The 16,607-nt window shown below is 43.6% G+C and overlaps 1 protein-coding gene across 1 annotated transcript in view; it reads right to left on the bottom strand.

The window, feature by feature from the left end:
• MYO1H (myosin IH) overlaps positions 1–16,607 on the bottom strand; it is a 198,915-nt gene that overhangs the window by 4,045 nt on the left and 178,263 nt on the right. The window contains exons 27-30 of the mRNA XM_040419688.1: positions 16,014–16,069; positions 13,868–14,003; positions 12,075–12,145; positions 9,756–9,853 (exon numbers count right to left, since the gene is read on the bottom strand). Coding sequence (XP_040275622.1) covers positions 9,756–9,853; positions 12,075–12,145; positions 13,868–14,003; positions 16,014–16,069 — 361 coding nt within the window. The remainder of the gene's footprint in view (positions 1–9,755; positions 9,854–12,074; positions 12,146–13,867; positions 14,004–16,013; positions 16,070–16,607) is intronic.

Genomic DNA, 16,607 nt, shown 5'->3' on the forward strand with positions numbered 1-16,607 from the left:
ATACCAAGACCTCCTCGGCCAGTTTGGTACTATCAGAATTACATTCGCTCTGTCCTCTCTTATGTTTCTTAGGACTCTCGGAATTAGAGGCAGTGGTGGGAAGCAATAAGCTAAGTGAAAATTCCACCGCATCGCAAGAGCGTCTGTTCCTGCACTCTTTTTGTTCCTTGGACCCAGGGAGAAGTAAATTGGCAACTTTGCATTGTTTTTGTTTGCAAGTAAATCTATTTGTGGAGGACTCCATCTCTGAACAAGAGAGTTGAATATCTCCTTTTTTAGACTCCACTCTCCTGGATCCAATTTTTTTGCGACTTAGAAAATCCGCCCTAGTATTTTGTGTCCCTTTTAGAAAAACTGCTGACAGAGAGATGACATTCTTTTTCGCCCAAAAGAAAATCCTGCTGGTTAGGGAGTATAAGATTTTGTTTTTAGTTCCCCCGCTGATGGTTTATGTATGCCATAACTGTTTTGTTGTCTGATCTGACCTGTAGGTTGGAACCCCTCAACTCCACCGAGAAATACGACAGAGCTTCCCAAACTGCTCATAGCTCCTGGTAATTTGATGACTTTCTCCTCTGGGTCTGAGGCCATTTCCCTTGGGCTGACCTACTATGTACATGAGCCCCCCAACCCCAGAGACTGGCGTTGGTAGTGAGAATTAATGGACTCCTTACAACCCAAGGAACTCCTGTCTGTAAATTGTGTCTTATTTCCCACCATTTTAGGGATGATAAGATATCCTCTGGGATTAGAATCAGCTTGTCTAATGATTCTTGAGTTCGATCCCAATGTTGTACCATGTGTCTCTGAAGGAGTCGGGAGTGTAGTTGGGCCCAATTTACCGCTGGTATACACGCTGTTAGGGATCCGATGAGGGCCATAGCTTGGCGGATAGTATGGGATTTTTTGCCCCTGAAACTTCTAATTTGGAATTGAATCTTTTGTATCTTGTCCTCTGGCAGAAAACACATCTGATTGACCAAGGATTTGTTCTACTCCATTTTGAACTTTTCGTCAGACAAAGTTGAAGAGACCCTGAGCTTTGGACTGGAGTGATCACAAAGGTTGTGGGAGGAACATTGAGAAAGGGAATCTTGTAACTCTGCCAAAGAATATTTATTGTTAAGGAAATTATCCAGCTTTTCTGAAAGTGGATATAAAATATTCATAGATGTTTTTCATTTCTCTGTGTACGTAATAGAATGTGGTGACAATTGGAAAAAAACAAGAAGATACTAATGACATAAGCTAAAAAAAACCTATAGGAGTTAGCCGTGTGTGTTCAGATAAGATAAGGTTTGTACGTGCTGTAAGTCGCAAATATGCATTTCTTGCTAAAAACCTAAACTGAAGCAGTAAATACATTCTGGGAAAAGGGAAAACTTGTAAAATACTAACCAATCAATAGATGGATTCAGTTCTAACTCATCAGAGGTATTATTTGTGTACCAATCAAAAGCCATTATTGAAATATTTGTAAACCAATCATGTTACACCCTTTGAATTGGATATAAATAAATGGGCTAGGACACTCCCACTTTGGGTTCCTGCCAGAATTTGAACTATACTCAGACTTCTGTCATTTTCCTCCGTCGACATCATTCTCCTGAACACGAGGCAACGATCATCACGTGACTGACCCTTGGTCTGCCACAACATTTTCAACCAAGGGTTTGGAGAAATTTTTTCCCAGGATTCCACAAACTTTTTCAACCCCCCTCCCACCCCCCACCGGATCTCTGGCGTCATTTCTTGGATGAGTCGTTATCACGAGAGTTGAATAAAAATCCCTTTCCTTTTTTTTGTTTGGTAGATCTCCAACCTTCTGTTTTCCCTTTTTTATTTTGAAACCGATCCGATTTTTTTAAAACGAAAAAAATTGAGTTTTCCTCTTCTTTTTATCTTTTGGGAAACTTCTCTTTGAGTAAGAAGCCTTTTCAAGAATTTTTTCAATATCTTTTCCAAGTAGTAGTTTACCGTAGAAGGGAATATTACATAACCTTCGTTTAGAGCTAATATCCCCCGACCACGACTTTAGCCATAGCTCTCTTCTAGAGCTATTGGCCAGAGCCGTCATCCTAGCGGTAAGCCTGACTGAGTCCGCCGTAGTGTCAGATAAGAAATCTACTGTGTTTTCAGCAGTGGGAAGGAGTCTGCAAAATTTTCATTGTAGCTCTGACAGCTTTTAACAAATTGTTAATATCTTCGGGTGGTGTATTAGATTTTAACAAGTTTTCTAAATGCATCAACCAGCTTTTCAGGGACCTAGCTACCGAGGGGGCTGCAATATTGGGTTTACAAAGTGATGCGGCTGCGTCCCAAGTTTTTCTGGGATTTGCATCTACCTTTCTATCCATGGGATTATGAAGAGATCACATATCCTCAAATGGCAATGATGTACCTTTTGCCAATCTGGAAAGGGAAACATCAATTTTAGGACAATTCAAAAATAGATTTAAATCCTCATCATCAAAAGGCAGTCTCTTTTTATAGTTTTTATGTATCGGGAACACCCTCTTTTTCTTCTTTAATTTCCATTAAAATCGCTATCAGTATCAGAATCACAAATTTTTTCTCCCCAGTCTGAAAAATGAGGATAAGGATGAAAAAGAGGGTGATCCCTTCCTGGATCCATACTTAGAAGTAGATGGGTGACAGGAAGCTCGTGGAAAATACGTCAAAGCGGAACTTATCTCCTGTCTTATCATGCCCTTCATTTTGTCTCTTAAAGAAGGTACTTCCTCTCTAACTATGTCATCAGTACATTTTTTACATAGTTTTTTAGAGTATTTATCTGGAAGCCTAGCCTTGCACACACCACATCTAAGAGACTTAGATTTTTGCGCTGTTTTGGCTTTTACAGACACATCCTTGTCACTCATCATACAAAGGAAAGAGAGAAAAGGCACATTAAAGAAAAAACTCTGCAGTCCAGTACTCACAACCTCTGCCGTTCTGAACACGCACTGTCAAGCTAACAGGTTGCTCCACACACTCCTCCGGTTCCATGTCTCCAGGAGTAGTTGACTTGAGGACTGCAGGAGATCCGCTGGCCAGAGGGTGACACCCACCTTGACCAGCGCGCCAGAACTTAAAGCCCATCACTGGAAGTAGCAAAACCTCCGACGTCATCCGGCCGGCATTCACCCTGGACAGCCCGATCAGGACCCCAGATGAAGTCACCCGCCGGAGCCGAGATTCATGGGCAGCGGGCGGCCAATAGAATCTGGAGGAACTCCATATGAGTGTCCAGATGCCGTGGCCCGCCCCCTCTACTGGCGCACATGTGGGGAAAATACAGACCGCGGCAAGCACATAGAGACGGTGCTTGGTTGCCCAAGGTAAGCCCCCCAGCAACCGCAAATGCGGCTGCAGCTCCAGCTTCGTCCCCTCCTCTTTATGGCCCCCGAACTGAGGCACAGGGACTCCTCCTGCTCCTCCGCCTGGCAGGGACAGGAAGACACTGAGAATGGCAAGGAGGTGGACCCTTTTTGAAGCTCCCTGTCCCTGCCTGGTAGGAGGAGGATAATCTCAAAGTAAGGTGCCGTCAAGAAAAAGTTGCGTTAGGCCCAAATTTTTCACTTTCACAACAGGAGAAAATGCACCCCAGTATGTGTAACCCATGTTTTCCCGATAATGGCAACACCCCATATTTGCTTGTAGTCTGCTGTATGGGCGCACAGCAGGCAAACTGCAAAATATGGATTTTGCAGCCATGGATTTTAGGTGCCATGTTGCATGTAAAATATTCCAGAGATCTCCAGAAATTGAAAACCCTAAGAAGCGACCCACTTTAGAAAGTGCACTGCTGTGTGAACTTTTTAAGGGGTGGAAAAGGCACCTGTGGCCTAACAGGTGTCTCACAGAAGGTGGAAACACTTGTCAAAGAATTTAAAAGCACACGGCTGTGAAAATGGACAATTACTACCAGACCACAATTTTTCACTTTCAAAAGGGGTAACAGGAGAAAATGCACCCCAGTATGTGTTACCCATTTTCTCCGGATTAAGGCAACACCCCATATGTGCTTGTAGCCTGTTGTAGGCAAACTGCAAAATATGGATATTGCAGGCCTGAATTGGCCAGCATGGATTTTAGGTGCCATGTCACATGAAAAAAAAAAATCCTGAAAACCCCAAGAAGTGACCACATTTTGGAAAATGCACTCCAGTATGAACACTAGAAAGGGCCCGTTTGACCAAACACGTGTTTCATGGGAAGTGCACCCATGTACGAACACAACCTTAAAAGGGTTGAAAGGGCACTTTTGAGCAAACAGGTGCCTTGCAGAAATGAATATGTAGTGGTTGGTGGAAAGTGAATATGTAAGCTATGCAGACTATCTGAGAAAGTAAGGTGGAAAAATTACTGGGAGCATAAAGGATAAAATTAATACTGCATGGATGAGTGGTAGACTCTGAAATAATCCTTTATGCCGAGGCCAGGTTTATCAGGACACGTTTCGCAGTGATAAGTGGTATCCTTTTGTATCCACCTTTTGTAACAAACACTGCATCTGTTTTAGGTCCTTTCCTTCCTAGCTGTTTGGGGGATTACACCAGGGAAATGTTGCCCTGGTACAACACGGGTCTTGATGACAACCTCTTGGAACTGAAGGAAATTTCCTGTGTGGCCTGCAGATTGATTTAACACTTACACATTATACAGTTCCATCTGTACAATGTGCACATCCAGATTTTTGTACCACATCTTATTTTTTCGAGTGGCCGGTATGGTTTTAGAACTTGATCTGAAAGATCAACTCCTCCCATGTGCCTGTTTTAGTCTAGGATGCAGTCTGATTTGGTGACAGTGGTAGTGGTACCTTGTATAGGGGCAGGGGAACTGGTGTTAGTGTAAATGTTGGTCAGTACAAGGACATTCCTCTTGTCCTTGTACTTAACCGACAGCATGTTCTCATGAAGGAGTGCCCTTTTTCTGAGTAGTTCCCCTGCTGCCTTATCCTATGGTGGATTTCACTTCTCCCATACCCCCAGACCTGATGATAGGCAAGGTGGAGGAGTAGGCATACTACTTTCTCCACAGTGCACATTTCAGGTCATTCCCCCTCTCTCACATTCCCCTCTTTAGAGGTTCACACCATTAGACTCTTCCATCCATTCCCCCTGAGAGTTCAGTTGTCTATCGTCCCCCAGGCTCCCCCCACCAATTTCTGGATCACTTTGCAGCTTGGCTTCCTCACTTCCTATCTTCTGAATCACCAACTCTTGTTATGGGTGATTTTAATATCCCCATTGATGATCCTATCTCCCCATCAGCTGCTCACTTTCTTTCTTTAACCTCCTCTCTTGGCCTATCACAACTTACTTCCTCTGCCACGCATGAACAGGGCATTATACTTGATCTAGTCTTCTTCCGTCATTGCTCAGTCTCAAACTTTAGTAACTTATCCTTCCCACTTTCTGACCACAATCTTCTTTCATTTACCATAAAGACCTCTCAATTTTCTTAAGGCAATCCTACTTTTCACACTTACAGAAACCTACACACCATTGACTGCCAGCTACTTATTAACACCCTACAATTAGCTCTTACCCCAATCACTTCCCTCCCCTGTCCAGACTTGGCTGCCAATCATTACAACCAGACCCTCAAAACCACCCTAGATGAAGTTGCTCCAATATCAATCAGTCCCTCTCGACACAGAACACGGCAACCCTGGCACACGCCTGAAATACGTTTTCTACAGTGCTGCTCCAGATGTGCAGAACGCTTATGTAGAAAATCACGAATATCAGCAGACTTCCTCCATTATAAATTTATGCTCAAAACATATAATTCGGCTCTCAACATTGCCAAGCAAAAGAACTTCTCCTCTCATCTCCTCACTCTTAAATAACCCAAAACGACTCTTTGACACTTTTCATTCCCTTCTAAGCCTTAAAGTTCCAGAACCTGTCACTGACCTCTGCGCTGATGGCATGGCCACTTACTTCAGAGACAAGATTGGCAGTATCCGGCAGGAAATAATCTCCCCGTCCCCAAATAATTTCAATCCTCCTCCCTCCAATTCCTCCACATGCTCTCTCTCCTCTTTTGACCCTATAACAGAGGAAGAAGTCTCCAGACTTCTCTCTTCTTCTCGACCCACAACTTGTAGCAGTGATCCTATTCCATCACACCTCCTCCAGTCCCTCTCCGCGGCTGTCATCACTTACCTAACTACAATTTTTAACCTCTCTCTCTCTTCTGGTATATTTCCCTCCTGTTTCAAACACTCTATTATCACCCCACTACTAAAGAAACCATCTCTTGACTCGACCTGTGCTGCTAACTACAGACCTGTTTCTAACCTCCCCTTCATCTCTAAACTCCTTGAACGTCTTGTCTACTCTGGCTTAATGAGCTATCTCTCTGCAAACTCTCTTCTTGACCCCTTACAATCTGCCTTTCGCCCTCTTCACTTTACAGAAACTGCCCTTACTAAAGTGTTTAACGATCTCCTAACAGCAAAAAGAAATGGTGACTATTCGCTATTAATTCTGCTGGATCTCTCTGCAGCATTTGATACCGTAGAACATAAACTCCTCACCATGCTCCACTCAATTGGCCTTAAGGACACTGCTCTCTCTTGGTTCTCTTCCTATCTCTCTGGTCGGTCCTTTAGTGTATCATTTGCTGGTTCTTCTTTTTCTCCTCTTCGGCGTTCCTTAGGGCTCAGTACTAGGTCCTCTACTCTTCTCCCTCTATACAGCCCCCATCGGACAGACTATCAGTAGATTTGGCTTTCGATACCATCTCTATGCTGACAACACCCAACTCCACACTTCATCCCCTGACATCACCCCTGCTTTACTCCAAAACACCAGTAATTGTCTGGCAGTTATCTCTAACATCATGTCCTCTCTGTATCTAAAACTGAACCTCTCAAAAACTGAACTTCTTGTCTTTCCCCCATCTACCAATTCACCTAAACTTGATATTTCAATTTCGGTCTGCAGCACTATCATAACTCCTGTGCAACATGCCCGCTGTCTTGGGGTCACATTTGACTCTGATCTTTCCTTTGTTCCCCATATTCAATCACTTACACGCTCTTGTCGTCTGCACCTCAAGAATATCGCCAGAATCCGCCCTTTTCTTACGGTGGAAACGGCAAAAACTCTTGTTGTTGACTTGATTCATTCTCGTCTTGACTACTGCAACGCATTACTAATCGGTCTCCCTCTTACTAAACTCTCCCCCCTTCAGTCTGTCCTAAATGCTGCAGCCAGGCTCATCTATCCATCCAACCGCTACACTGATGCTACTAGTCTGTGCCAGTCACTTCACTTGTTGACCATCCACCCAATAATACAGTTCAAACTTCTCACCTTCACCCACAAAGCTCTCCACAGTGCTGCACCTCCCTAGATCTCCTCCCTCATCTCCATCTACCACCCTACTCGTGCTCTCCGTTTTGTTAGCAACCTAAGATTAATAACCTTCATAATTCGTACCTCTCACTCCCGTCTTCAAGACTTTTCTCGAGCTGCACCTACTCTCTGGAATACTCTGCTCCGGGAATACTAGGTCAATTCACAACTTCTCCACCTTCAAACGTGCCTTAAAAACACATCTTTTCAGGCAGGTTTATCAAGCTACCTAAACTGACTATTCCCCGACTAAACCTCTCCCCCACCAACTCCTCTGGCCTGAACTTGATCCTCTAGTAGTCCCGAAGCAGATCGGCAGGCACCACTCCTGTCAGTTCAATAATGGCTTAAATCCTACTTATCACAATCAACTACCTTATGTGTCACCCCCAATTCCTCATAGAGTGTAAGCTCTTGCGGGCAGGGCCCTGACTCCTAGTGTTTCAGTTGCATATTAGCCAGTTAGTTTTGTTTCGTACATGAACCCTATGAATTTGTAAAGCGCTGCGGAATATGGTGGCGCTATATAAATAAATTGTATTATTTTATTATTATTATCAGGGATCTTGGGAGGCACTCTGATTTTTGAGTACTGTGCCAAAAGCCACAGTACCTCTGGCAGTTAAGCCTCATTCACATGTCCATCAGTGTTTGTGAGCCAAAACCAGGATTGGAGCCTTCACTGCCACACCTGGTTTTGGCTCACAATCACTGATGGAAATCACTGACGTGTGAATGATGCATTAGGGACATGAATAGGGGGATACTGGTATAATAGTTGTCCACATAGAGGTGGTAACCCTTATCCAGCAGTGGGTGAATTAAGTCCCACACTATTTTTCCACTAACTCCTAGGCCGGGGAGGAAGCATTCTGGGGGTTCAATCCAGGAGTCTTTCCCTTCATAAACCTGGAACCTGTGGGTGTACCCAGAGGTACTATCACACAGCTTGTACGTTTTAATGCCATACTTTGCCCGCTTGCTAGGCAGGTATGGGTGTACCATAATTTTCACCCTTCCTTTAAAATGTACAAAGGAACTCGTCTATGCAAATATCTTTTTCAGGGGTGTACACCTCTGCAAATTTGGAGTTAAAGTGGTCCAGGATGGTAATTTTAAATAGATGGTCATTTTGGGGGTGGGCACTGTGCATTATCATTGTAATGCAAAAATTTGAAAATAGATTCAGATCTTTTGCAGGACATGACCATATTGTAAATTGGAGTCTGGTACAAAACGTCAGAACTCTAATATTATCTTTGGCTTTTTAACAATGCCTATATGCAGCACGAGCCCCCAAAATATCATTATCTCTGCTGCATTTACAAGAGTCCAACCAAGGGGTCTAGCATATAAGGATGTGGGGTTCTGGGTTTTAAATTATTGGGTGTATAAATTTGTTTGGGTCACCATCAAAATTATAAAATATTCAGAGAAAAAGATTTAGAAAAATCTATTTCTCTGAAGCCCGCACAATCAATCTGGATTCCTGAGCAGGCAACAAACTATGGGGCACATTCTTCAGGGGGAGGAGCCCATAAGGGATCACTGAGGGGCTACCTCAGCTTCTCTCCTGGGGCGGATGATGATGAGGGAGTAAGGGAATGTGGCATCCTCTTCTCCCTCGCTGGCAGACTCTGTATCAGAGGCAAGATACTCGTATGCCTCTTCAGCTGAGTACATTCTCTGGGATAAATGGGCCATTTTTATTGGTGTTTATGTCGTGTATATCTGATTTAACACGTGTAAAGTGTGTAGACTTTATTGCAGCCATGCAGCAGGTGTCAGCAGGTATTACTGAGTAGGCCTCTTTCACACGAGCGAATTTTCCACGTGGGTGCGATGCGTGAAGTGAACACATAGCACCCGCTCTGAATCCTGACCCATTCATTTAAATGGGTCTGTGTACATGAGGGTGTGTTTTCACGCATCATTTCTGCGTTGCGTGAGAATCGCAGCATGTTCTATATTCTGTGTTTTTTACTCAGCCCTCACCCTATAGAAGTGAAAGGGGCTTCCCTGACAAGTGTATTGCAGTCTGGTACAATGCGTTTTTTTAACTAAAGGTTGCTAGGAGATTTTTCAGTTTATTTTCATGAGCGTGAAAGACGGATTGCACCAGCGTGGAAATAACTGAAATACTGAATGCAATTGTGAAATGGTGCACGTTTCACTGAACGCATCCTGACACAATCTGTATCCTTCGTGTGAAGGAGGCCTAAGACAGCTTATTGTAAATAGTTATTTTTATTGAGTCTACACATAGTCCTTGCTTTTTTTTTATTTTTATAAATAGGTCTCTGAGCTAGTTAGACCCAGCAGCATCTACTCTGCAGATAGTAGGGTATACAGAGATGTTGACTATCTTTGTGTATTTACCATCCTTTGCATATGTTGATAGCATCTTGTTTCGAGGCCAGCATGCACAGCTTGGTGACCACCTCAAAGATATGATCGCATTGTAATACAACATCCCCCTGTATTCAAGAAAGTGAAAAATGTTTTAATTCTCCTACTCAAGTACTAATTTAGACCAAAATATTCTTAAATTGTAATTTTTTCCCCCACAATTTAGAATTTAGAGCTGTTTTAAATCCACACAAAAAGCCATTTTACAAAGCTTTTTTTCTCTGCATTGATCTTGAGTTCAGTTTTACCTAATTAATTTTGGCTTATCATTTATTCTAAAATTGAATTCAGATCCTCCTCCAGTGGCTGTAACCATTATACATATGTAGTTCCTTGACTCTCACCAGCAGCAGTCAGAACAAGGGGTACGCTAGTCATGCACACACAATGGGGCTAATTTACTCAACTAGATTTGTGGTTTGAGGTTTTTGTGTATATGTGCTAAAAACAGGCTTAAAGGGGTTGTCTCATCACAGACGATGGGGGCATATCGCTAGGATATGCCCCCATTGTCTTATAGGTGTGGGTCCCGCACCTATATCAAGAACGGAGCCCCGAAAGCGTTGGAGAGCGCACTGCGCATGCACAGCCACCCTCTATTCATTTTCTATGGGGCCACCGAAAATAGCTGAGCTCTGGCTCGGCTATTTCTGTGGGGCCCATAGAAGTTAATGGGAGCGGTGGCCAGTCATGCGCGGTGCTCTCCCATTCACTTCTGAGGGGAGAGCACGTGGTGGTGGACCAGCATCTATAAGACAATGGGGACATATCCTAGCGATATGTCCCCATTGCCTGAGATGAGACAACCCCTTTAAGGGCCCTTTGCATTGGCCAATTCTCAGTCAGATGGTTGCTAACAAGTGTTCATAGGAATGCTAGTTAGTGATGATCTGGCAGTGTAAAAGTTCCGCCATCATTCATGCGGTCACAAAAATAGTTGTTTGGTGGTGGCATATTGTGCTGTGTAAACAGCATCTGCTGCTAGCAAATAATGAGTCTGTATGGAGAAAAGCGATGGCATTAGAGATCACGCCTCCCATACTGTGAAGGAGATCTCTGCATGTAATAGCAGCGGTCTCCGAGCAGAAGCTTATCGGGTAGGAACGCTTCCTTCCTGACATTTGCCTTCTAAATTTGCCCTTGTAAAGGGGCCTTTAGCATTTTACTATGCAAAGAGATGCCATGAGAAGCCATGCTGATACCCCTTTTGTACTTTCCTCTTGCAGTAGAATGCTGTTACTGTAAGTAGTTAATTAGTAGCACCAGAAGCAGCAGCATAAGCGCCATCGTTTGCCGTCTGTGAGCTCTGATGCAGAAGAGGGGAAAAATGGAAGCATCAAACGATAGAAACTCTTTTCGAAAGAGTTTTCCCAGTTGCATTGGTGCTTTTGCCTGATTGTTAACCTTAGGGTTCATTCACACGACTATATGTATTTTGCGGAGTCTGTGCTGCATTGTTTTTTTTTGCTGACCCATTATAACAATGACTATTCTTGTCCGCAGAACGGACAAGAACAAGACATGTTCTATCTTTTTGTGGGACTGCGAAACGGACATATGGGGTGCTGTCCGTAGTTTTTGCGGCCCCATGGAAATGAAAGGGTCCGCATCTGATCCGCAAAAGATGGTGGATCGGATGCGGACCAAAAATACGGTCATATGAATGGGGCCCTAGAAAGGTAACTAGAATGATTGTGTCTTAAAGGGGGTTGTCTAGTTTTTTTAAATCTCTCCTAGCCTCCCTGGGGGTGCCTGTGGAGAAATCCATGCTCACCTGGTCCCCGCCACTCGGTTCGAACTCCTGGGCTGTCTTCCATGGACTTCCAGTCCCAGTCTGTCAGACGTGGTCACATGTGCCACCGCAATCAATGACTTACCTCTGCTGTGATATGTCCCCAAGTGGCATGTCACTGCTGGGTCATGTGCTACTTGGGGACACGTTAGACTCAATGCTGAGGCCAGTCATTGGCTGCAGTAGTGCACTTGACACCACCTGTGTGGAAGTTGACAGACGGACACCAAAGGTCCAGTAAAACCCTGAGAACCTGGGCGCTGCAACCAAGTGTTGGGGAGCAGAAGAGAATGGATTTTTCCACATGTGACGCTGACTCCATCAACATTTTTTGCTGGTTTGCATTATTGCCGGTGAAGCGTTTATGCAGCGCAAGATCATTCCAGTATAAGACAATGAATTGACATAGTTGCACCTCATTCTAGATAACATAATTTCTACATGTAAAATTGTGTTCAAAAGTAAATGAAGGAGTACATCTATGACTTTTTTCCTACCTTCTGCTTATTGTCTTCTGGAGATACATGGACGACTAAGAATCCATCACTCAAGTTACTGACAGATATTTCTAGAAATATATATATATATATTATGGTCAATATGATCAATTTTACAGTTTACATCATTACACACACTTGCATCCTATTCTTTATACTAGGAAGGTGGAACAGGGAATCGGCGGTGCGCTCCCTCCTTGCAGCACCGCCAGCATCCCGCTGATAAAGAGGGAGGAGGAGCCAGCATCGGACACGGCCGGCGTCCTCATCTCCCTGGTAACATCCCCTTGGCAACGAGCAGGGGCAGGAACAAGCGCCGACAGGTATGAGTGGGTGCTCAGGGTTTTGGCTTGGGGTGACGCAGGGTCACATGACGCTGGCCACGTCACAAGTTGCCTGTGATTGGTCTTACTACACCACTAGCGGTTTGCTGCATGTGTGATTTTGTGTATTCGACCTCGGCTTGTATTTGACCTTGATCCTGTGTTATTCCTGTGTACTGACGTGACCGTGGCTTCTGACCTCGGCTTGTAGTTGACCTTGATCCTGTGTTATTCCTTTGTGCTGCCGTGACCTCCTAGCTCTTGACCTTGGCTTCCATTTCGTTCTGGTTGTTGCTTACGGTTGGTTATTTGCTTATTTGGTTTCTGACCCAGCTTATGTTTGCTATCTTTGTCTCTTGTTTTCTCCCACCTTGTTCCCTCCCTGTAGGCCCCTGCATGTACGTAAGCTAGGGACTGCCGTCCAGTTGCGCACTATCGGTTAGGACGGACTGTGCAAGTAGGTAGGGATAGTGGTTTTGGTGGAGCTTAGGGCTGCACTATCCCTATCGATTCATGACAGTAGGCTTCGTGCACATGACTTCATTTCTTTCGTGGTCCACAAATTGCACATCCACAGATATTGTTCATGTTGCATACGCATTTTTTGAGGAACATTTATTTTTAATGGGTCCGTGGTCCATTTTTTGTGGCCAAGTATAGGACATGTTCTATCTTTTTGCAGAACGGACATATGGATGCGGAAAGCACATGGATCATACATGGACCCATTGAAGTCATTAGGTCCACAAAAAGAATGCGGATGGCACACGTATTTTGTAGATCCATGGTTTGTGAATTGGAAAACAGACACGGTCGTGTGCATGAGGCCTAATTATAAGGATACTTACATTTTTTTGTAATTCCATTGTAAGATTTGCACTAGCTAATCATTTCTAGTTATTTGTAATCACACTACAAAGGCCCAGTTGGTTTATTTAAGTGAGGGAATTGTTTAAATCTGAATCTATTACAATGAACAGTGTTACAAAGCAGGAGGAACTGTGCAGATTGATATATAGTTTGGTGGGAGAAGATTTGTTATAACTTACATTTTATAAATCTAAATCTATTTTATCCTGGGCTCAGGAGTCCAGTGGACGGTCCTACTCAGTGACTGACAGCTCTCTGTATGCATGCTCATACAGGAAATGCTGTCAATCATTGAGTAGCACCGCCCACTGGACTCCTAGGCATAGAAAAAAACAAGTTTCATATTATACTGAATCAATTTTCATAAAACGATATATCTGTTCATCTCTTCCTGCTGTATAGCCTGATGTCTGTAAATTAAAACAGCATTTTCATGCCTTTAAAAAATCATGCTCACTCTTTGAGGGAGACTAATCAATACAATTTGCATTGCATTGCATGCGTTCAGACATATTTACAAAGCCTCCCAACATAAAACAATTGTCTATATATATGCCCTCTTGTAATCAGATGGAGATTTGAGACCCAGACATCCTTTACCTTTCAGGTTTGTGTATTCAATCTTTTGCTTGATCTTGGCTAGCTCGGTGACATATAGTGTTGTCTGTGTCAACACGAGATTCCGAGGTCGAGCTTTAAATCCATTCCTGTCGTACTTTATTACTGCAGTGCCATACTAAGATATAGGGACAAGAAGGTTAGGCAGATCTCTAGAATAGACAAACCTGCAATTTGATTCTCATTTACAGGAGAAAGTGTAGTGGGGCTTATGCACACCACAATATGTTCGGTCCATATCCAATCCGCATTTTTTGCGGATCAGATGCAGACCCATTCATTTAATTGAGGCCGCAGAGGATGCAGGCAGCACACCATGTGCTATCCTCATCCATATGTCTGTTCCGTGGCCCCTCAAAATATATAGAATATGTCTTATTCTTGTCCGTTTTGTAAACAAGGTTAGGACATTTCTACAGGAGTTAAGAAAGAAATGGAAAGCACGCGGCTGGGATTCGTGTTTTGCAGATCCGCAATTTGCAGACCGCAAAATGGGTACAGTCGTGTGCATGAGGCCTAAACCAGTTAAACTGTAACAACTGCTAACTTCCCTAGAGATAACCATGTAAGGGTGACTTCACAAATGGCAGATTTTGATGCAGAGATTTTCTGCAACTGAAAATCAATTCCTTAAAGAGGACCTGTTACCACTCCTGACATGCCTGTTTTAATAACTTCATGCATTCCCCATGTAATAACAATTCTGGCACAACATAGAGCCATAAGAATAGATGTTCCAGAATTGTTATTGTAACACCCCAGAGTTGTGTTACTACACGTCTCTACCCCGCTACTATCTTCTAAGAGCCTGTATATTGTCATCTGATATAATTTATATTATGTCTTCACAAATGTGCATCTAATTGTTCAATTGTTCCTGTAATTTTCCAGGTTCACCAGCAGGTGGCAGCAACACTTTGGCAAGGTACAAGTCCCAGTTTAGTGTATCTAGGCTGGAATGGATTATTCCAGCTTAGCTCCCCCACTGTGAGCGAGGTGGGCTGTTCCCACATCCTGCAGCATGGGTGGAGAAGAAAGTAAGAGTTAGTGTAGCCTCCCCCCTGTTAGGGGAAGGCTGTGTGATAGCGTTCAGGAGTTCTCCTGCATAGGGAAGACAGCAAGGATCTAGTCTCGGCTGAGACTTGATCATATTCCCAGACTGAGCACCTTCAGCCTCAACTGGGAGAGAAGCAAAAACCACAGACAATCTCCAGAATTACAGGAAGAAAGCATCCCCTGAGAATCATCTGTGAGTTAAGTCCAGAGACCTAGGAGAAGCCATTCCTCCTCAGCTAGTCTGTCCCCATACAGCAGAAGTTACAGAAAAGTGCAGAAGATTAATTCCTGTCACAATTACAGAGCTACCAAGCAGACGACTTATCCTGCAAGCTCTAAATTTAAAGCAGAAGTATTTATTCCTGCCAATCCTTGCGAAAACCTACTGGGACCAGAGACAAAAGCTGTATACTGCTTGGATACAAGTTATCTTCAGTAAAGTAACGTTTGAACTTCATCTAAAGGTCTGGACATCGTTCATTCTGCAAAATTCCTCTATTACTCCTATCACTACACTCAAATTTATTGCAAGTGAGCCAGGAGCCAGGAGTCCAGCCGTACCCAGGTAGGAGACACCGTTGACACAATTACCACTACCCTATAGAGACATTATAGGTCATTACACCACTCTAGAATTCCTAATCTGGGACGTGCGTTATAACACCTTGGAAGGGCCCTGGGACAGTACCCTGCGCACGCTGCAATTGGCGTCACAAACAAATACAAACTATTATCCACCTGACCCGGACACTGCATAAAGTGGCGTCAGCGTACCCGTATCCTGGCCATTGTATTATCACATGGAGAATGCATGATGCTATTAAAACAGGCATGTCAGGAGTGGTGAATGGTCCTCTTTAAATCTGGATGGGGTTTTCTTTTGGCGGGAAGCACATGGATCTCTGCATGTCCCATTCAGGTGAATGGGGATGATTTTCAGTCACACAAAATTTCTGCATCAAAAGCTGCTGCGTGTAAAGGCACCCTAATTGTACTTTTTAAGTATCACGTTAATAGGTATTTGTAAAAAAATAAATAAATAATTTAACCGTTAATGCAGTTAATTTCCTACCTTCATCTTGTCATATAACATGAGCTGATGGACTTTCGGACTGATATCCTGATCAGCTAAAACATAAAACGCATACAAAATTCAGGTTGATGGCATGATGTTTCTAGTGGTGCCCCTCATTGTCTAACCTTCATTATTGTCCCTAATGTCCATATTAATCCCCCCCAAATGTTTAGAGCCGTTCCTGTTTTACTGTCTCACAGAGCCTTAGCCTTTCTCATAACCTCTACACATTCCACATGAAATGAAATGATTGAGGATCACTACAGGACTACTGTTCACATACTCTGCATGGTTCTGTTTGGTAATGGTATTTTTCTCAGTGCACTTTCCCATTACACGCGTCTCTCGCAAATTCTGCCTATTTCAATGAATATATCAAGAGGTAGACATTGAGGAGGCCACAGGAAAAGCAAAATGGCGCCTCGGCCTGTTATTGATTCATGTCCCTCAAAACCCTTGTAACAGGAAAGTGTGGAGTTTGTTGATGCTACTACCTTGAGCTGCTTTTCCACCAGAAGCATGGGACAACCTGATCTTGGCTCTCATTCCTTCCTGCCTGGCTGCCTCTACACTATATACAGCCTTGACTAT

The sequence above is a fragment of the Bufo bufo genome, chromosome 2, assembly GCF_905171765.1.
Source record: "Bufo bufo chromosome 2, aBufBuf1.1, whole genome shotgun sequence".
In the NCBI taxonomy this organism is placed as follows: Eukaryota; Metazoa; Chordata; class Amphibia; order Anura; family Bufonidae; genus Bufo; species Bufo bufo.